Source organism: Nicotiana tabacum, chromosome 8 (assembly GCF_000715075.1).
Source record: "Nicotiana tabacum cultivar K326 chromosome 8, ASM71507v2, whole genome shotgun sequence".
Taxonomy (NCBI): Eukaryota; Viridiplantae; Streptophyta; class Magnoliopsida; order Solanales; family Solanaceae; genus Nicotiana; species Nicotiana tabacum.
The window spans coordinates 2,196,499-2,220,229 of NC_134087.1; the positions used below are offsets into that span (position 1 = coordinate 2,196,499).

Below are 23,731 nucleotides of genomic sequence, written 5' to 3' on the forward strand. Positions count from 1 at the left end.
GTTCACCTTCATAGTAGAATAATTTCTGCAGAACATCAGGTGATTTCTTATATCTGTCCAAACCGTAATGGACAGAGTTACTCGGTATCTCTGTTGGGTATCTGTGCTAGTGGAATGTAGCAGGTACCCTGTGCAGAGGCAGATCCAGGATTTGAAACTTGTGGGTTCAGTATTCTAATTCTTTTAAGTTACTGGGTTCTAAATTAATAATTTATGCATAATTCAATAAATTTGTAAAACAAATACAGAGTTTGGATAAAAGTTATTGGGTTCAGCCGAACCCGTATCGGAAGGGCTAGCTCCGCCCCTAACCCTGTGGAATTAGTCAAGGTGCATGCAAGTGGCTTGGACGCCACAGTTATATATATTATATAAATAAATTAAAGAAAAGATAGAGGAGAGTGAAGTGAAATGCACTCGAATCTATTGAACTTCTGCAAAACCTCCGATGTTTACTTTACTGTGTTTTAATCTAGAACTACAAGGCACTGTAACTCTTCGTTCAGTACTGTAATAGTTTAGTTTTTGTTTATCAATAAAAAGCTTTCCTTAGCAAAAAAATACGAGTTACTCATGTTATTTCAGCTTAGTAAAAAAGGTCCCCTATTTGAGTTTATCTTTCTGAAACAGCGGGTGCATATGTACCCATTGTATCAAACGTGAACTATATACGTAGTGTTATAAATATATTATATTATGGATGTTCATTTAGTACTCCGTTGTAAATAATTTTCCTGAAGAAGCTTATTCATATGGGACTCCACCGTAAATATGTTTATCTATTTAGTACTCTATTGGAAATAAGCTTCCTGAAGAAGATTATCACTTCGGTACCCGGTTATGGATAAACATTATCCTAGGTAGAAGATTATCCATATCGGGTATAATAAGCTTATCCATTCAGTACTCCGTTATGGATAAACATTGCTCTCAGTAGAAGATTATCCATATCTGGTATAGTAGCAGCTTACACAACAGCTTGTAGTAGCAGCTTGCAGTAGCAACTTACACAGCAGCTTGCAGTAGCAGCTTACACAACAACTTTCTTTCTTCTATAAATAGAAGAGATTTCAGTTCATTATATACATCAGTTTGAATTCGAATAATATATCAGTTTCTCTCTATACTTGTCTTTACTTTATAGTCTTTATTTTATAACACGTTATCAGCACGAGACTCTGTCATCTCGAGCAAATATTTTGAAAGTATCTGAGGTAAGAACTTTCTTTTCCTAAATAATGTCAAATCTTTCTAAATTTGAATTTGTTGCCCTAGATATATCGGGCAAAAGCTACATGTCTTGGGTGCTTGATGCTGAAATTCATCTTGATGCGATGGGTCTGGCAGACACCATCAAAGACAAAAATCAGGCATCAAACCAAGACCGTGCCAAAGCAATGATATTCTTACGCCATCACCTTGATGAGGGCCTGAAAATAGAATATCTTACTGTTAAAGATCCAGTCATACTGTGGAATAATTTGAAAGATAGATATGACTACCTGAAGATGGTCGTTCTTCCACAGGCACGATATGATTGGACTCATCTAAGGCTACAAGATTTTAAATCTATCAGTGAGTATAATTCTTCTATGTTCAGAATTATTTCCCAATTGAAGTTACGTGGTGATAATATTACTGATCATGATATGTTGGAGAAAACTTTCACCACTTTTCATGCCTCGAATATGCTCCTACAGCAGCAATATCGAGAGATGAGATTTAAAAAGTATTCTGAACTTATCTCACATCTTCTTATAGCCGAGCAACATAATGAGCTATTAATGAAAAATCATGAAAGCCGACCTATTGGTTCTTGTCCATTCCCTGAAGTGAATGAGACGAACTTCCACCAGGCTAAACGTGGAAAAGGTCGTGGCCCCAATCGTGGTCATGGTCGTGGTCGGGAAAGAAACTCTAATCATGGTAATAATAATGCACCAAAGAACACTCCTCACCACCAGCAGTGGAAAAGGAAGGAACAAAAGCATGAAGCGGTGCAAGCACCAAATGCAGAAAATGCATGCTATAGATGTGGAGAAAAAGGGCACTGGTCACGTACCTGTCGTACGCCAAAGCACCTGGTTGAGCTTTATCAAGCCTCCCTAAAGAAGACAGAGAAAAATGTTGAAGCAAATTTTATTTCTGAAGATAATTTAGACTTCATGCATTTGGATGTAACTGATTACCTTGCACTCCCAGAAGGAGAAACAAGTCATGTAATCGGTGGTGAATCTGTAGAAATGTAAATATTTTAATTTTTGTTATTTGTAATAGATAGTATGGTTATGTAATTGTTGTACATAAAGAAAAATTATGATTTGATAATGATATTTACTATAATATATCTTGTTTATGTCATTCTGAAGAATATGGATAACATTATTAGATCAACTTAAACTCTAGCAGAGTTTGCAAGAAATATACAACCACAAGAAGTGGTTATATTTCGTATATCTCATTGTAATTATATTTTGTTAACTACCAGAAGTGGTAAATGCCTATGATCACCAGAAGTGATAATTTAGGCTTTCTATGGTTACAATTGAAGATAAGCTACATAAATATTCTCTATATTAAATGCACGCCTCGATTTGCTCCTGAAGTAGTAAATATTTTAAAAGAGGTTGAGGCATCACAATTTGATGTGATTAATGCGCATTCAGATAATTATGTTTGATTTCCTGAAGGATAAGAACTTTTGATAATATTAATCCATTCCCTGAAGTGAATGTGACAATACTAATAAGTCGGGTAAATATGAACGCGTTCTTGATGTAAATACATTACAATTCACCTCCAGAAGAGTTAATATAATTGAGAGAATATATACTCAATATTTCGTATTTTAAATTTGCTCCTGAAGAAGTAACACAATTGAAATTGCCTCCTGAAGTGGAAAAATATTATGAAGAGGAGTTTTCGTGTGCTTAAACAATTGTTTTACATTGTTTATTTGATTGTGGTTTTCTCTCATGACACCAGCAATGTCTGAGCAATATTTGATAGTACAAAATGTATCAACAACTCCTGAAGAACTAAATGTTTACCTAAAGAATACATGACACCAGTAGTGCCAGATAAATATTAGATTGTGGATAATAAATGAAGGCTCTCGAATAGCTTATATGCAAATATGTCATTCATATTATATGATTATGGTCAAAACATATGTTGTAGTAAACCTGAAGTTTACTAATACAAATGGCTATCATATTGAGACTACAAATGATTGGAAGATTGATAATCTTCATGTTTCCACAATCATAGAGGGTAAAATAATATGTATGTGAGAAGTTACCCGCCTTATTCTTTAATTTGTACTATATCATGTATCACAGTAAACCAGAAGTTTACTAAAGTAAAAATTTATGCCATAGTAAACCAGAAGTTTACTAAGAGATAGCACATGACATGATAAACTTGAAGTTTTCATTTGCCATTTTTAAATGAGCTATTTGAGAATTCAGGTAAGCATATACTAAAGAACTAGAAGATTCTTCAGGAATTCTCATGTGTTGCTTGTTCTCATAATGAATTGATTATACCAGCTAAAGTTGGGACTAAGACCCCTGATTCTGAAATATATAAAAGGTGAATATGGGTCGTTCACCTATTATGTGAACCACTTATAGGTGCATATATGAGATGGTTATATGTGTAATTATTGTCAACCTGCAGTTTGGCATTTGGAATTGCTTTTCTCGATTAAGAACATAATTTTCAGATTATGAAATCAACACAGTTCATCTTGATAATGCTGGTTTATATCCAAGCTGGTTTAGCATTGAATACCTCTTATTAATGGCTAAACCATTGCTTATGAGAACAAAGCTTCATGTGTTGGTCTAAGATTTTCTAAATTGCATATAGCAGCACTTGTATGCATCAGATCAACAATATATGATAAGTCCTCCCTTCACAATTGGTTTAGGATCAGAAACCAAATATTTTTACTATCTTTTGTTGTGTGGTATATGATTAATTTCTCTACCATAATACACAAAGATATGTTTCCCAAAGATGATTGGGGATATATGTTAGTTTTTCTAACATTTGGGGGATGGAATAAACAGTTGAAAAATATGCTATATGAATTGAATTATCATGATCCTCACGTAGAAGATAATTCAAGTCGAATGCCAGAAGCATTTGCTGATCCAAAATTAAATATCATATTTCAGCTGCAAATGCTCTTATTAAAATTAAAGTCCCTGAAGGATAAAGTTTACTGTACGCATGAAGTGTGGTAGACCAATCAGTTCCAAAGGTAACAATCCTTGAAAAATAGTAAGAGCTAATGATCAAAATGAGGAGGAAATAAGCTCTAGAAGAGCCCACGACATAACGCTTCGGAACTGACACAAAATGATCGTCGACGATATATTTAATACAATATAATGCACAATATTGTAAAAGATTGTGAGGGTCGGACTAGCAGTCCAGACACTTGAAGATGTCATACCATTTAGATACAAGTCTTAACCTATATGACTTATTTGGCTAAATCTATATGAAGATCCTTGAAGGATTGAAAATGCCCGAAGCATATAATTTAAAGTCTTGAGAAATGTACTTGATCAAATTATAAAGATCTTTGTACGGTTTAAAGCAATCTGTGCGCGTGTGGTATAATCGCCTCAGTAAATATTTGCTGAAAGAAAGTTACATAAATTATGTTATTTGTCCATGTATTTTTATAAAGAAAATGTCATCAAAATTTGTTACACTTGTTGTTTTATGTTGGTGACATAAATCTTATTAGAACTCCGGAAGAGCTCCAAGAGGATCTTAAAAATACTTTTACATGGACAAAGTGTACCCATTAAGTACACCAATGAATATTCAATTACTTGAAGTGAATAAGGATCCGTTCCAACCTCTAGAAGAGGATGAGGAGCTCCTTGGTCCTGAAATACTCTATCTCGATGTAGATGGTGCACTTATTTATCTTGCTAATGCTAACAAAAGTGGTGCAGATCGTATTGGTAATGCAGATGCAGGTTATTTATCCGATACCATAAAGCTCGATTTCAAACCGGCAAACAGGGAGTACATATGATTGAGATCAGTGATTCATTCGAGAAACATGTGGGTTGGAATGTGATAAAAGACCCACAATATTATACGGAGACAATGTTTCATGCATAACACTATTAAAGGGAGGATTTATAAAAGGAGATAGAACGAAGAACATTTTACCAGAATTATTCTACACACACGATCTTCAGAAAAGTGGTGACATTGATGTGCAACAAATCCGTTCAAGTGATAATCCAGCAGATTTATTCACTAAATCTTTACCAACTTCAGCTTTTGAGAAGATGGTATACAAGATTGGAATGCGGAGACTCAAATATTTGAAACAAGGTTTTTCATCAGTGGGAGTAAAATACGCGATGCACTCTTTTTCCCTTACTAAGGTTTTTTTCCATGGGATTTTCCTTATAAGGTTTTTAATGAGGCACCTAGCAATGCGTATTACTAAATATGTGTACTCTTTTTCCTTCACTAGGATTTTTTTCCACGTGATTTTTCCTAGTAAGGTTTTAATTAGACACATTATCTTTTAATGAACATCCAAGGGGGAGTATTATAAATATATTATATTATGAATGTTCATTTAGTACTCCGTTTTAAATAATCTTCCTGAAGAAGCTTATCCATATGGGACTCCATCGTAAATATGTTTATCTATTTAGTACTCTATTGGAAATAAGCTTCCTGAAGAAGCTTATCACTTCGGTACCCGGTTATGGATAAACATTACCCTAGGTAGAAGATTATCCATACCGGGTATAATAAGCTTATCCATTCAGTACTCCGTTATGGATAAACATTGCTCTCAGTAGAAGATTATCCATATCTGGTATAGTAGCAGCTTACACAGCAGCTTGCAGTAGCAGCTTACACAACAACTTGCAGTAGCAGCTTACACAGCAGCTTGCGTAGCAGCTTACACAACAGATTCCTTTCTTCTATAAATAGAAGAGATTTCAGTTCATTATATACATCAGTTTGAATTCGAATAATATATCAGTTTCTCTCAATACTTGTTTTTACTTTATAGTCTTTATTTTATAACACGTAGAAAATTTAAAGAAAATTTTCTATAAAAATATTATATATAGAAAGGTACGTACATCCACTGTTTTTTAAATCATGAATCTGATTCTTGCTACAAGCATGCATTATTGAGAATATAATAAGTCGTGGTAGTTGTCCTGCATCCACAAACTCAAAATCCTAAATTTGCCTTATTTGTAGTTCTACACCTAATAGCAACTGGCAGATAGTACGAGGCAGCGATTGTGACAACACTCGTCATATTTAAAACGAGCCCGTTTGGATTTTCTGATTTGGAGTAGCCGATAAGCATTAGGTGCTGAAAAGTACTTTTAAATATTGAAATTGATTTAATAAATAAGCAGTTACGTGTTTAGGTATAAGTGCTGAAATTGATAATAAGTTGTTGTAGTACTTGATAAAAAAGTGCCGATAAGCTCTTTTTCTGTTAAAATGACTTAAATAACCTTAGAACTGTTTACACATAAGGGCATAATTTCTTCAAAATTTTAGATTCCAGATCGATTCAAAACAAAATATTCTATTTGTCATTTTATTTTAAATACAACTGTGCTTAGATAAGATAAGTTTTATGATAAATATAATTTATTTTATGATAAGCATATAATCATAAGTTATAATAATTAATAAATTAACAAAAGTTTCTCAGTAAAAAATAAACCTAAATAGGATAAATATTTGAAGAAAAATAAACATTGTCTTCATCGCCACAAAACTTAGAAAGCAATACACCAAAAATTTGATATGTCCTCATTTATTACATACAGTTTAAAGATTAATAAATAATCACATAGATATAAATATGCAAAGGAATAGAGAATTTGCTTATCTTAAATAGTCAATGAAAATTGCAGACTTGAAGAGGGGGGAGGGGGTGGGGGGAGGAGGTAGGTTGAAAAAATACTTGAGGCAGTGAGTATCGATATAGGAGTTTTGTTCTAAAAAGGAATATTTTAAGGATAAAATAGTAAAAATCTTGGTCAAACTTAAAGTTGTTATAAGCTACTCCTACAAATTTATAAGCTGGGTATGACCAGCTTAAGGTTTTTTTTCTTATTTTTGACTTATAAATACTTTTAACTTTACCAAACACGTATATAAGTCAAAAATTGCTTATAAGCTAGTTTGACCTTGTTACAACCCATATTTTTGTACCTGAAAGTACGTCGTGAGTCAATTGATGTAAGCTCAAAAAGGATGAAATCCTTCTACAAGAATAAGAAAGGTTTGCCAAAGTGTTAAGCAAGTTAAGATGAATATGAAACTTGTTAATCATGATTTAAATGAGTTTAAAGACATGATATGACTATATATGATGTTTGTTTATGAAGTATAAAGTTTGAGAAAAATCGGATTTAAGTTGCGGAAAAACCGACAAAGGATTTGCCTTGTAATGGAGCTTTTTGAGTAATAAACTTCATGTGTTATATGAGGTCTTTTTGGGACATGTTATATACCAAATTGAAGGTCTTGGAATGTAGTTTCCAATGCTCTTAACCATTCGTTCATACAATATCCGGATAAAAAGATATGAGCGTTTAAAAAAAGGGCCAATGAAATGGTGCCAAGTAGCACCTTCTGACTTTTCAACAAAATGGAAATTATCTCCTTTATCTCGTCTCTTTCTGCATATTTCCAGAGAGCATCACCAAATAAGACCCTAACATCACCCTTAATCTCTCTACAAGGATTTCAAACAATACCATCATCCCGGGAACGAAATCAAGAAGCAATAAAACTAGAACGATTCCCACAGCGTTAGTATTGCTATATTGCCTCTCTTTTTCTTTGTAGTTTGAAATTTGGAAGGTATTTTGAAATTAATAAAAATTTCTAATTTCTGGTTTTAAGATCTTAAATATCAAGAAAGGTTGATTAATTCATTTCATAATAGTTAGAACTCACGGGATGGCGATCGGAAGTCGTGAGTTCGAGTTATTTGATTTGTAATGTACTATTTTATGGGCTGTTTTGTGTAGCTTTTGGTTTGTATATTTTGCTTCTATTTAATGGAGTTTTTGGAGGATAAATGGTGTGGAGAAACACCACTTAATGGCGAAATGATGGATTAGTCATTCTTTGTATTATTTTCGGGGTGTTTGACACTATTATAGTCGTCGTTTTGGGTATGAATCGATTGGGGTGTGTTGGGCTGTTGTAAGCTAAATATAACATGGATTTCGACTTGCATCTACTGTAGGAGGTAATTATATTGTGTTCCTACAGGTGCTTAAGGTTATATTGATATCGGTTAAGTTAAATGGATGAAGTAGACATGAACTAGTGAATAAAGTTGCTAATTACGAATAATTGGTGTTGTGGATCAGTTTCTTTGTTATGGATATATGGTATAAGTCTGGAATTATTGATGAATGACTTCATTATCATGTTAATGATACTATTAAATTAAAGTAAAAAGTCTATAAGGGATGATATGGGGTATACGAATTCCAATTGGAGCTTGTCGCTCATCTTAAAATAGTTATGACTTGTTGTTATTTTATGGTGTCTTGTTATTGATAATTATGTATTGCTGGATTTCTCTGGTAATTGTTGTTGGTATATGATATTGGAGGAGGCTCTTGTTACAGGGGAGATGCTGCCCGAATTTATATAAACGAGCTACAAGTTTAAGTTGCAGACTTAGCCTTTATTCAACACTAATTTGAATCTCCTTATGCAATGGTATATTGAGTTGACTTTAAACAAAGTAAAACAGGTAATTTAGCAGGTAAATAACAAGTAGAAATATGCCCCTCGGTCCCAGTAACCTAAAGTGAAATGAATATGCTATTTCGTAACAGATCTACTCCTAGAAACTAAGGTTGTCCATGTTGTTCTTTCCTTATAAAGTTATTTTAAGCAAGTATGTATGATCCTTGAATCCTATAGAATATCATATTGATGGTATGATGTCCATAATGTTAATCGAAGGTGCAATGACCTTAAGTCACTCCAAAAGGTTTAGAACGTGATTACATGAGTCTAGCATGCATTATATATAGTATCTATTTTACTCTACCAAGCCACGCTATAGTAGGCCGGGTACGACACCTATTGTGCAACCACTGATCAGTTGGATTTATCGAGCTCCATGTGGCCAGGTACGATTCTACCGAGCCTTATGATGGCCAGGTACGTTTTTACCAAATCCTCTTTGTGGCCGGGTACGATATGATGATGATGATAATGCCTATAGAGGGTTATGTTTTAAATGTTTATGTATATATATGTATTATGCATTTCATGGTAGTAGCCCTCAGAGGCACTCATATGTTACAGGTTGTATCTCCTCTATCTCTCTTTACATTAATGTTCTTGTTTATGCTTTTCTGCCTTACATACTCGGTACTTTATTTATACTGACATTCCTTTTGCCTGGGGATGCTGTGTTTCATGCCCGCAGGTCCCGACTGATTGGTTGACAGTCTTCCTAGTAGGCTATCAGCTCAGCGGAGGTGTTGGTGCACTCCACTTACTCCGGAGTTGCCTATTTGGTTAGTATGCTTTGGATATGTATTGATTGGTATGGAGGGCCATGTCCCGACCTATGATTTTATGTACTCTTAGAGGCTTGTAGACAGATATCGGGTTTATGGATACTTTTATAGCCTTGTTGGCCTATGTGTTGAGTTTACAAATGGTCATGTCGGCCTTATAGGCCTGTATGTCACATGTATAAGTTTGTATATCATGTTGGGTCGTCATATATTGAGTATTCCCTTACTTTTTATTCTTTTTATCTCATGACGGATTTCTGTCTCATTTACTCAAGACAGTATAATAAGAAAGATATGTTATGTTGGTACTCGGTTGAGTAAGGCACAAAGTGCCCATCGAGGCCCTTCTGTTTGGGTCGTGACAGAAGTGGTATCAGAGCAGTTCTGTCCTAGGGAGTCTACAAGTCTTGTCTAGTAGAGTCTTGCTTATGGGTGTGTTGTGCACCACACTTATAAGTAGGAGGCTACAGGGCATTTAGGACTGTTACTCTTTTTTCTTGTCCTAGATCATGTGATAGAGCTCAGTTGTAAGAATTCAAACTCCTAAATTTTGTTTTATTCATAATACAGTGATACCTACATCCAGAAAGACAGTTAGTAAAATATTGAATTTTGATGCGAAAGAGTTGAGTCAAAGGAACTCGATTTTGCATCATGCTTATGATGACTAAATATGATGTCTTCAGCAGATCATGTGTGTACTAAGATGTGTAAGCTTCTTGATAAGGAGTCATAAGGCAAGAATATATATCCACTCGTATGGTAAAAAGGAATAAGAGAATCGGGAAGTAGACACAAGTTTCAGCAAGTAAAACATGCAAGATGACGAAGTGTACGAGGTACCTAGTTAATGAAGATTATCAGTATTTACAATTCAGACAGAGAAATGTAAGTATTGGTGTTACCTTCAATATTAATGGTGATATATACAATTGACCATACCCATCTCAGTTGTGCCCTATGAGAGCTAACAAATATAGTTTAAAAGAAGAAGGTGATACCAAGAATTAATTCGGGTTAGAGTAACCCAAAATTATGGATGGATTGTTATCATTAACTAATGTATCCGAAGGATAGTGCAAATGTGGTAATAGATCTCCTTGTGAGACACCAAGATGTTGAACTTTAGAATAGTACAATCAGATATGAATACTAGATTATTCAGAAATTTCAGAAGATAGGCGGTGGGATCCTAGAATGGACAAATATTTACCTTAGTATGACTCTAGCCCCAAGTAAAAAAAAAGAGAATGTTAGGCATTCCAAACAGCCAGTGAGATAAAGAAAGGGGAGCTAAATGGGAAAGAACATTTTGTGAGAGTTTTCAGAATAAAGTGATAGATAAAGATATTATCCGGAGAATAAGAAGAGAGTAAATGAAGCATCATGAGTAAGATGTGATAAATGGATGATAACGGTAAATCAAAATATGACACGGTGACAGAGTCCATAGTCAAGTGAAGGAAATTACAAGAGGTGACAGGCCTTGAGGCAATAAAAGAGTATAAGTCATAAAGTCATATCCTTATTTCAAGAAATAAGTTGGTGACTTTAACGTGATTACCAGGAGGAAAGGTTAGACCCCAGAGTAGTAGAAATCAGTATGGACTGGTGAGCAAGATAAACTGAATATGAATTAGGGACTGAAGGATTTTGTAATAGTTGGTATCATGGGAATTTCAGAGATAACATTCCGACAATAATAGAATGGACAACAAAAAAATAACCTTTAAGGTTCATTTAGGAAGATGCTTCCCTAAAGCAAGCACATGGAGCAAAGTGAAGCTTAAGGGACTAAGTGTGTCAGTTACATTAAGTGTCACCCTTGTGCATAATAAATTCAATTATCCCTGGTATAGAGAGGTTACCGCAAGGCGAGTAAGATGTTAGTGAAGATGTGGAAAAAAATGCCAAGATGAAGAGGTAACTATGGAATAGTAAATGAGGAACCGGTAAAAGGGTGAAAGGAATGAGATTGCATCTATTCAGATCCTATAGATATGATATGACTCCTGAACATTATGCAAGCATGACGCCGGAGAGAAGCGGTAAGGGTTACACACCCGATGATATTGATAAATAAGTGCAAATGAATACTTGATACATAAGGAGCCAGTGCGAGAGGTAACTTAAGACAAAATAAATAACTAAAGAGAGATTACGCTAAATATAGATATGAGATTGGATCAATGAGTAGTTTGTAGTTGATTCAGAAAGAGCCTAGTTATGGCTAGAAAAGAGGGTATAAGCAAATCAACAGATCATGCGAGATAAACATAATGAATCTTAATCTAGTAAATTCAGTCTCGCAGATATGATGTCATAACCTTGAGAAATATTCAGATAGGAGTTGGGTTACTAAAGGTACCGTATAAGGGTTACGGGAATAATGGAGAGTGCCACTAAGGAGACAATCAAAATCTGAGTTTAGAAGTAACCCTACGAGCACAAGGGCACGAAGGTATGTAACTAAGGATGTTTGTAGGTGAGTAAGAACATCACAAAATTCCTTCGGGTATATAGTATAACAAGATCGTAACTTTACAAGATCTAAAAGGTCTCCTTAAGTACTACAAAGAAATACTAGCTGAGGAAATAAGGAAGAAGGCTTCAACTTAAGCATAATGACATAAAGAAGATATGGTCGGGTAACAACAGTCCTACTACAACATTGTATGCACTCAATACGAAAGTGGCACCTATAGTGACTAATGAACGGGAAGTCAAAAGTGATATTTGAGATCATATGAGTTATAGGAAATTTAAGTATTGGTGGGCAATAAGATAAGCCAAGTATTCATGCAATAAGTGGCATAACGACCAAGAAAAGTGATTGCTTACATTTAAAGAACGTTGAGAAGGCACAAAAGGAATTATTCAATCAATGATCCAGAGTTAATTGCGTTGTGAATGCACTTAAGACTTCAAAGTTATATCCATGCAGCATATATGTTGACATTCATACAGCTATAGGAGACTCTGATATAGTTAAAAGAAAGAATTAAGTCAACGTCACCTATAAAGGCTTGAATTGTTAGAAGATTATATCATGGATGCTACATAGCGTCCATATAAGGCTAATGTAATAGCTAATACCCTAAGCTAAAGATTGGAAGATAGCCTAAGCTTAATTAAAGGCTGAGAAGGAAGAGGAAGCTCGAAAGTTACATCATGAGTCCGATTGTTAGACCTAGATGATTATAGAAATCGTGACTCAAACCATAGCAGGAACACTTTTAATAGCAGAGGTATAAGAGAGACAATACAACAATCATATTCTATAAAAGCTCTACAATAAAGCAATTAAAAGAGTACCAGCCTCATACGACGTTAATATGAAGCTCCCACCAGATTGTGTATGCACCAGGGTTGCAAGTATTATAGTAGAGATTTAAGGTATGGATGTGAATTCCATCAATGTAGAAGGAAGGTTATGAAATCGATAGAAGATACGGTGCGAGATTTAAAGGTAAGTATGGTAAATGTGAGTGAGAAGGTGACAATAATAGGCAAGGTCTCAGGATTAAACCCATCAAAACAAGAGAGCTGATGCTTTCCATGAGCTATAGAAAGCTCGGTACACTCTGAATGAACTCAGAGGAGTCTAAGAACAGGAGCAATTAGAAGAGATGGAATACTGCCCTAGTAGTAGAATAAAGGTGTAATTGTGATAGTTAAGAGAATGATGTTTGGGCCTTCGATTGAGTAATGATTTAAAGAAAAAGGATTCCATGGATGGCACGGTATTAGAATGCCCCCGTAAGATCAATACGTTGGGATGTTATGAAAATGCAGTTATTGAAGTATAGTATTGTCCCTAGGTGCATCAATAAAATCACTTCAGATGTTCCCCGATGAGACGCGAGCCTTAGTGACAATGTATTACATTTGAGTCGATGGTTGGACTTAGTGAAAGACTATGATGTTTATATTTTATATCATCCAGGGAAGGCGAATGTAGTATTCAATGCCCTCACTCGTAGATCTATGTGTAGCCTATCATATTTACAGGCATAGAAGAGTGAGAAAGCTTGTGAGATTCATCTGCTAGCTAATCTTGAAATTCAATTACTAGATGCAGGTTGTACCAGAGTTACTACTTAGGACATGGAAACCTCCTCTTTAGTAACTGAAGTGAAGGAATGCCAGTATGAAGATCATGTGCTAGATCATTAAAGAGATACAACCCCTCAAAAGGAGAAAACACTACTTGAGATTACAGGAGATGGAGTCCTCAGATATCGAGGTCGATTATATGTTCCTAATGTGGCAGGGTGAGATGGAGTACTTATATATCGAGGTCGATTATATGTTCCTAATGTGGCAGGGTTGCGCCGATAGGTTATGGGACAAGCAATGAGAAAGTAACCTAGAATTGTGTAGCACATCGGTAATAATACCAAGGCTATAAAACGAAATATAGCAATAGTCGTACATTCAGCAAAGTACCAAGCGAAGAGCTTAAATATACCTATATATGCCCAGAGGGACATCATGTCATAGTTCTATATATGTATTCACAAAGTGAAGCCAAGAGATTTGCAAAAAGCTGGAGGAAAAAAAGAGAGAAGAGTCGTGCATAAAAGGACATAGTCATATAGGATACATCATAGAAGGTAGTCGAAGTTACGAGATTGGAAGAACTCCGGCCATAATTCGCGAGGTGAGAATAGGACTAAAAAGGGGAATGCCCTGGTTTTTAAATTTATTCACAGAACAATTGTCTAGATGACAAAGGACAATATTAAAGTATTCATAAGAGTCATATAGTATGAGAATGAGAAGCGCATCAGTCAACATTCGAGGACGAATGTTCCAAAGGGTGGAATAATGTTACAACCCATGTTTTTGTACCTGAAAGTACGTCGTGAGTCAATTGATGTAAGCTCAAAAAGGATGAAATCCTTCTACAAGGATAAGAAAGGTTACCGAAGTGTTAAGCAAGTTAAGATGAATATGAGACTTGTTAATCATGATTTGAATGAGTTTAAAGACATGATATGACTATATATGATGTTTGTTTATGAAGTATAAAGTTTGAGAAAAATCAGATTTAAGTTACGGAAAAACCGACAAAGGAGTTGCCTTGTAATGAAGCTTTTTGAGTAATAAATTTCATATGCTATATGAGGTCTTTTTGGGACATATTATATACCAAATTGAAGGTCTTGGAATGTAGTTTCCAACTCTCTTAATTGTTCGTTCATAAAATATCCGGATAAAAAGATATGAGTGTTTAAAAAAAAGGCCAATGAAATGGTGCCAAGTAGCACCTTTTGACTTTTCAACAAAATGGAGATTATCTCCTTTATCTCGTCTCTTTCTACATATTTCCAGATAACACAACTAAATAAGACCCCCTAACATCACCCTTAAGCTCTCTACATGAGTTTCAAACAATACCATCATCCCGGGAACAAAATCAAGAAGCAATAACACTAGAACGATCCCGACAGCGTAAGTATTGTTATATTGCCTCTCTTTTTCTTTGTAGTTTGAGTTTTGGAAGGTATTTTGAAGTTAATAAAAATACCTAATTTCTGGTTTTAAGATCTTAAATATCAAGTAAGGTTGATTAATTCATTTTATAATAGTTAGAACTCACGGAACGGCGATCGAAAGCCGTAAGTTCGAGTTATTTGATTTGTAATGGACTATTTTGTGGATTGTTTCGTGTAGCTTTTAGGCTGTATAATTTTCTGATATTTAATGGAGTTTTTGGAGGATAAATTGTGTGGAGAAACACCACTTAATGGCGAAATGATGGATTAGTCATTCTTTGTAATATATTTAGGGTGTTTGACACTACTATAGTCGTTGTTTTGGGTATGAATTGATTGGGTGTATTGGGATATTGTAAGCTAAATATAACATAGATTTCAACTTTCATCTACTGTAGGAGGTAATTATATTGTGTTCCTACAGGTGCTTAAGGTTATATTGACATCGGTTAAGTTAAATGGATGAACTAGACATGAACTAGTGAATAAAGTTGCTAATTAAGAATAATTGGAGTTGTGGATCATTTTCTTTGTTATGGATATATGGTATAAGGCTGGAATTATTAATGAATGACTTCATTATCATGTTAATGATACTATTAAGTTAAAGTAAAAAGTCTATAAGGGATGATATGGGGTATACGAATTCCAATTGGAGCTTATCGCTCGTCGTAAAATAGTTATGACTTGTTGTTGTTTTATGGTGTCTTGTTTATAATAATTATGTATTGCTGGATTTCTCTGGTAATTGTTGTTGGTATATGATATTGGAGGAGGCTCTTGTTACAGGGGAGATGCTGCCCGAATTTATATAAACGAGCTACAAGTTTAAATTGCAGACTTAGCCTTTATTCAACACTAATTTGAATCTCCTTATGCAATGGTAGATTGAGTTGAGTTGTCTGAAGAGTAGCTTGGGAGGTATTAAGGACTCACCATGGTTAAGGTATGTTAAGGTACTTCCCTCTTTCTTTTGGCATGATCTAAAGTGAAATGAATACGCTATTTCATAACGGATCTACTCCTAGAAACTAAGGTTGCTCATGTTATTCTTTCCTTATAAAGTTATTTTAAGCAAGTATGTATGATCCTTGAATCCTATAGAAGCTCATATTGATGGTATAATGTCCATAATGTTAATCGAAGGTGCAACGACCTTAAGTCACTCCAAAAGGTTTAGAACGTGATTCCATGAGTCTAGCATGCATTATATATAGTATCTATTTTACTCTACCGAGCCGCGCTATAGTCGGCCGGGTACAATATATATTGTGTAACCACTGATCAGTTGGATTTACCGAGCTCCACGTGGTCGGGTACGATTCTACCGAGCCTTATGATGGCCGGGTACATTTTTACTGAGTCCTCTTTGAGGCCGGGTACGATATGATGATGATGATGATGATGCCTACAGACGCGTATATTTTTAAAAGTTTATGTATATATATGTGATTGGTATGGCGGGCCCTGACCCGACCTTTATGATTTTATGTACTCTTAGAGGCTTGTAGACAGATGTCGGGTTTATGGATACTTGTATGGCCTTGTTGGCCTATGTGTTGAGTTTACAAAGGGTCATGTCGGCCTTCTAGGCCCGTATGTCTCATGTATAAGTTTGTATATCATGTTGGGTCGTCATATGTTGAGTATTCCCTTACGTTTTATTCTTGTTATCTCATGACGGGTTTCTGGCTTATTTACTCAAGATAGTATAATAAGAAATATATGTTATGTTGGTACTCGATTAAGGCACCGGGTGCCCGTCGCGGCCCTTCGGTTTGGGTCGTAACAGACCTAGACGGAGTAGTAATTAATTAAACAATTATTGAAGAACTATAAATAATGTTAAAAAATAATAATGGCTTATGATTTTTGATCCCTATCTTTATCTCCCTGCCTGCACCACTCAAGTACTTGCAACAACCTTTTTTTTCCAATTCATAAGTAAATCTCTTCATCAGAAAAAGAATAATAAATATAATATTTAAATCATATTTTTTTTTTAATCTTTTGAGGCATTGTGGATCTTAAGAAATTTGCAGTAAAATTGTATATTCTAACGCATTCCTAATATATCAGCCACTGCTTCATGGTTCTCCACAAGATTATATTCTCTACTAAATATAGCAAAATACCCAAAAGAAAAAAATTAACTAGAAAAAAGAAAACTAAGTTCACTTCAAATAAATGAGAAGCTAAAGAAATTCAAGTTAATTTCTTCCATAATTTTCCATAGAAAAAAAAAAAACTCAAAAAGTGGCAAGTTGCTGAATATTGATGGGATAAACAACATCAGGACCACCATTGAAAGCCTTCCTTCCAAACAAGATGTTAACTGCCTCAGTTGGATGAAATGCATCCCAAAATATGAATTGTTCCCTATTTTGACATGGTGTTTGGAATGGTAGACATGTTATTTGCCCTCTATTTCTCCCTACTCCACAGCATCCATTATTTATTTCACTAAATCCTGTTACATCATTAACAATATTGAATACAGAATGTTAGCTTTTTCTTCCAAGGATTTAATACAAAATTCCAAGAAATCTTTATTTAGACAAAAAGGACTGTAGTAGGGGAGAGCATTAATAATAACAGTAATAGAAGGAAAGAAAAAGAAAAGAAAGGGAAAGCAAGAAAAAGGGGTGGATGGTTAAAGGGTAATTAGAAGGGGACCATTGGAGTAACGGTAAAAGTTGTTTCCGTGTGACTTATAGGTCACAGGTTGGAGCCATGGTAGCAGTCACTAATGTTTGCATTAAAATAGGCCGTGTACATCACTCCCCTTGGGGTGCGGCACTTCTCGAACCTTGCGTGAACGTGAAATGCCTTGTGTACTGGGTTGCGCTTTTCAGTTAAAGAGTAACTAAAAATGGATTTAACTTTTATACATTATCAGTTTAAAGAATTTTTATACTATTAATATATTTTAAATTTAACTTATTGTAAAGAACATGAACTTTTCAAATGTCTCTTTCTTTGTCCAAGAGAAATACAACAACAACAATAACAAAAACAAAACAAAAAAAAACTCAGTGTAATCTCATAAATGGGGTCTTATAAAGGTAGAGAGGATGATCCGATAGATCCTCAGCTCAAGGAACAATAGAGATAAGATAAAGCAGCCAAGTAGCAAATAATGGATCCGAGTAAAATAAAATATTGAATAAAATAAATAAGAACTTTTCTGGAATAAGATTAACTTACCATATTGTCTGTAATTGGTAAGGAGATCTTGGAACATATTCCTGATGTCAATGTAAACAAATTTGGAACCAGGAAGATTGGTATTAAAATTGTTAAGCATTGATCTAACATTGTTATGGAATGGAAGAACAAGTTGATTCACTTCCTCTGAACATTCACCATTTTGACTTTGTGCAAGAATACTTGGAATACACCCCATTAGTCCAACTCCACCAATCACAAATTTTCTAGCTCCAAGATTATATAATCTCTGCAATTTTCATAAATTGAATTAAGAAAGGGAAAAAAATAGAAGGAAAAACATGTTGATAAATTAAATGAAAAGTACTAGTTTAGAGTAAAGTCCTAGGAAAAAAATGGCTTAACTCAAATCTATGTTGTCTTATTTAAAGTGAAGGAAATCACCTCAAACTGATAGATGAAGATGGAATATTTTTTTAAAAAAGAAAAGAAAACATAGAATTTTCCACAAATGATGTCACTAAAGGATTTTTAACAGAAACAATCTAGCAGAAAAGGTTTATTTTAAGGTTTTCTCTTCCTGTATAAAACAAATACAGTGTTGAAAAAAAAGGAATTTGTTATTTATTCAATGTGGTACAAAATATCAAATAATAAACTACAACAACAAACCCAGTTTATTCCCATAAATGGGGTCTGGGGAGGATAGTGTGTACGTCATTTAAATAAATAAAATATTTCAAAAGAATTTAATTATTCTAATATTTATTGTGCTGAAAATGAGAGGAACCAGCTAGATCAATTGCTACATAAAAAATTGTTTCCCAATAAAAGAGGAAAAGGTAAATAGTTTTCCACTTGCCAGGCACCAAAGAAAAAAAGAAAATAAAAAGGAAAAAGAAAATATAATTTCTTTCTTTTCACCAAAAACCCTCTACTATAAAAGTATATACATTCAAACCTCTCTGTAACAACCTCGTTTGTTCCGAAATATTTTATTCGTTTCCAAGAATAACTCGGTTTTTATAGTGAATTTCTATTATATAAAGATGTTGTTATAGAGAGGTCTGACTGTATATTATATTAGAGAAAAATAGAAAATACACTAATTTGGAAAATTACAAAAGAGATAATAAAAAATTAAAAAAAAAAAAAAAAAAAAAAGAGTCTTACCATAAGTTGTTGATTATACTGCTGAACCAAGAGACTGGCAAATTGTTGAGCATTATATTGATTCTTTGTATTATAATTAGGCATAAGGTAATTATTAAGATAGTCATTGCTTCCCATTCCAACAAAGAAAATAGATTTGGCTAATGCCTCTCCTACATCTGATACTCCAAGATTGCTTCTGATTTGGTTAACTGTGCTCTCAAAATTAGTGATTTGCTGATTGAATGGAATACGTCCAACCTGTATAACATTATTAATAAAAATGTCCAATTAATTACATGCAAGATTCTATTAAAAGACACTAATGTGACACTTTAAAATGTAAAAAGTAACAGCAATTGGATAGGTGGTATAGAGATGGCGGACGCAAGTTATTGGTACCGGATTCAACTAAACTCAGTACTTTTGGCGCAGAGCATAAATTTATGTGTAAAAATTCAATAATATTGCAGTATATAGCAATATAAACCTATAACTTTAAAAATACAATGGATTCAATGCTAAAAATTTGATAAGTTAAGCCCATAAAATTTAAATCCTAGATCTAAATGCTCTTCATTTACCTTTGTTATTTAGTTTGTTCATGGATTTATTGTTACGGCATTTAAATTGTCTTCCATTGGGTTCTATATGAATTTGATGCATCATTCAATTCATCAAATTCAATTCATCATTCAATTCATCAAATTAGACAAATGGGTTGCTATGATGGTAAGCAACCTCCACTTCCAACCAAGAGGTTGTGAGTTCGAGTCTCCCCAAGAGCAAGGTGGGAAGAGCCTCTCTACCTCAAGGTAGGGGTAAGGTCTACGTACACACTACCCTCCCCAGACCCCACTAAGTAGGATTATACTGGGTTGTTGTTGTTGTATTCAATTCATCAAATTCCTAAATTTTCTATACACTAACAGTACAAAAAAAAAACTACACTATCAGATCAGGAAAAAATAATTATAAGTAATTGTTCATAATAAGTAAAATTAGTAGCCTAAAAATAAGTTAAAAACCCCTACCATAGCAGGCTATATTTACATTGATAGTTCTTTGCACAAGGGGTCGTTTGGTAGGATGCATTAGATAAGCTAATACATGCATTAGCTTTGTGTATTAATAATACATTGTTTGGTAGACATTTTGATCGTATGCATTAGTTATGTAAGCATTAGTTATACATCCTATTTGGTATTATCCTATGCATAACTAATGCATAGAAAACAATGGTATTAGCAATGCAATGGGTTTTAATGCATGCATTAACTTAGTTAAAGACAAAATTGTCCTTCAAAATTTATGCTTGATTAAAATATGTTAGTTAGTAGATTAATGCAAGTTTTGGGGGAAGGGGGAGGGGTGAATTAGATACAACAACAACAACAACAACCCAGTATCTGTTTCCAAATAGACCCTCAGCATCCTTCCCTCCAAGAACTTCCCACCTTGCTCTTGGGGAGACTCGAACTCACAACCTCTCGGTTGGAAGTGGGGGTTGCTTACCATCAGAGCAACCCCTCTTGTCTGACGGGTGAATTAGATATTTCAAAAAATAAAAATAAATAAAAAAGAAAACTCACAAAGTTTCTGCCAGTAATATCAAGAATCCCAGCAGCAGCTGAGGCATAGTTTATTCCAAATCGCATTTGGTCTCCAGAAGCCTCAGTGTATGGTGGAATAAGGGGTAGTCCAAGCAATTGAGCTGCAAGTAATAATGAGTCAATAACTAAGGGCAAAATACGAAAATGACTGGTCGGGTGAAATTAATTGTATTCGCTAGCTAAAAAGTGTATAAAATATGTATATTAATTCACCCACTTTTCTAATTTTATCTATTTTTTTAGAAAATGAAATAAATGGTTGCTTTTATCCTTGTTTAAATATTTTACCTAGTTATGAGAAGTTTCTTGGCGGGAAAATTAGGGATCATTACACAAATAGTCGGTCACATTTATTATCTACATTTTCTAGCCTTATACAGACTATATATTGTTTATACACAAATATATACCTATAATACACAAATTATGCATATATTATACCTCAACGAGCTACTTTTAATTTAAGTGGATGGGTGGACAGATATTCGGGTTAATATAGAAAAAATTTTGAGAATAAGTCCACATATACTAGAGTCTAAAATATTGTTATACCTAAATCTGAGTTTGAAAGTATCACATTATATTTGGCTTGATTATTGTGTATGCTAATACTCTACTATCTTATTTAATCATTCTAACTAATGATACTTGCTCTTAATATTCTACCTAGAGAAAAATAGAAAGTCTAGAGGTAACTTCAGCAGGAAAAATCGACAAGAATAAGGGATGCCATGAAATAAATTCCATGCACAAGGGGTTAGAAAATGAAGTATTTGGAGAAAAAAACAAATATAAATAAGTGGATAATTTGTGTATATTACCAATTACATCAACCATGGTGTAACCATTGGAGAAACGACCAGTAGGGCCACCATTAAAATCAATGCCATAAGGAAAATAATTAGCCTTTGCAAAAGAAGGCAAATTATTGTTGTTTCCATTGTCAATCAAAGAGTCACCAAATATAAACATGGCTGGTACCAAAGCATTCCTCGTTCCATCTTCTTCTTGACATATTGCATTATTAGCCAATACAACAAACAACAGAAAACCCAAAGAAAATAGCCTAAACTTACTAGCCATTTCCTCAATATAGATGGATTTTCTCTATTTACTTTGGTTAGTGTGTGTAAATAATAATAATGTAACTAGCTTGAAGTGAGAAGGAATGAAAAGGTGGCAAAGGGTTTAATATAAAGGAGGGAAATGCGGTGGTTAGAGAGGAGTAAATGAATTCACCTGTAAGTTGTTTTATGCAGTAAATGAGTAATAATTGATGAGTGAGTATATAGGAATTATATTATTCCCTCCGGTTCACAATAAGTGTCCAATTTGTTTTTAGCACGCCCATTAAGAAAATACTAAATTCTATACAAAAATACCTATTATGACTAAACTACCCCTAATTTAACATTTAATGTGAGGAGTAAGAAAACTTTTTAGGGGTATGTACACAGGGTTTATTTTGTAAAAACAAATTGAATTCTTTCTTGATTACATAACTGGACACTTATTTTGAACCAAAATGAAAAGGCAAATTGGACACTTATTGTGAACCAGAGAGAGTACTATATTTCAGGTTGGTTTATTGATTTGATGGTTTTTTCACCTCATTAGGAATTTAAATATTAGTCAGTCATTTTTTTTTTAATATTATTTGCTTAATTTTGCTAGTTCTTCATTGTTATTTGAGAAGTTACATATCAATGTATTTCTGGAAAAATTCTTGAGAAGATATATAAGTAGATTCATATATCAGTGGCTATTACTTAAAATTGACAAGTTATATGGAACAAATTCAATTACTCCCTCCGGTCCACATAAGTGACCAATTTACTTTTGACACGCCCATTAAAAAAATATAAATTTTATACCAAAACATCTAGTATGACTAAACTACTCTTAATTAAATATTTAATGTGAGAAGTAAGAAAACTTTTTAGGGATATGTACATAAGGGTAATTTTATAAAACAAATTAACTTTTTTCTTGATTATATAAATAGACACTTATTTTGGACAAAAATAAAAAGGCAAATTGATCACTTATTATGGACCGGAGGGAGTAAGAAATAAGGGCAAAACGGCTAATATGTAAAACAGGAAAAGAGTATATTTCAACCTAAGGAAAACATTTAAAACAAAGATAAAAGAGTCAGCGCCACACAAAAATTGAAAGGAAGTTATTAGTTGAGAAAATAAACAACGTCATGAGTAACTGCTATAGTAATCATGCATGGCTGCAGGTTGCAGCCATGGATGAGCTGTGATTTAACAAATGATTGGTCCGTTTGGGCGGAGCTCTGTGCCATTGATGCCGTGTTTACATTTGATGCTACCTCTCTTAACAATGCTGAGCTGCTGCATTCCTTCATTAATACTTAGCTCCATTTGCAGCTGGTAATAGTAGTATCAAGTTTCTCAGCAGAAAACACGGTTCCCAAGAGAAAAAAGGGGGAGGTTTATGACTCTCAGAACTAAATGCAAAATCATTTTTTCTTTCACGATGTGCTTTGGCGTAACTGGTAAAACTGTTGTCATGTCACCAGGAAGTCACGGATTGCCTCTTGCAGAAATGCAGGGTAAGACTCTATACAATAGACCTTTATGGTCCAGCTCTTCCCCGGACCCCGTGCATAGCGGGAGCTTAGTTCACCCGGCTGCCCTTTTTATTTTTTATGATGTGCATGCAGAAATGCTTATTTTTGTGT

At 34.1% G+C, this 23,731-nt stretch overlaps 1 protein-coding gene and 1 long non-coding RNA gene across 2 annotated transcripts; one reads left to right on the top strand and one right to left on the bottom strand.

The window, feature by feature from the left end:
• The first annotated feature begins 14,928 nt into the window (after nt 1-14,928).
• Nucleotides 14,929-23,553, top strand: LOC142162627 (uncharacterized). Its single transcript, XR_012693850.1, has 3 exons — nt 14,929-15,044; nt 15,976-16,034; nt 23,418-23,553. It is a non-coding gene; the product is annotated as an uncharacterized LOC142162627 (long non-coding RNA).
• On the bottom strand, nt 17,243-22,189 carry LOC107773473 (GDSL esterase/lipase At1g71691-like). Its single transcript, XM_016592889.2, has 5 exons — nt 21,843-22,189; nt 21,001-21,122; nt 19,430-19,669; nt 18,296-18,545; nt 17,243-17,558 (listed from the first exon to the last, which is right to left on the bottom strand). The coding sequence occupies exons 1-5, from the start codon at nt 22,102-22,104 to the stop codon at nt 17,338-17,340; spliced, it is 1,095 nt and encodes a 364-aa protein (XP_016448375.1). The 5' UTR covers nt 22,105-22,189; the 3' UTR covers nt 17,243-17,337.
• Nucleotides 23,554-23,731: the final 178 nt, after the last annotated feature.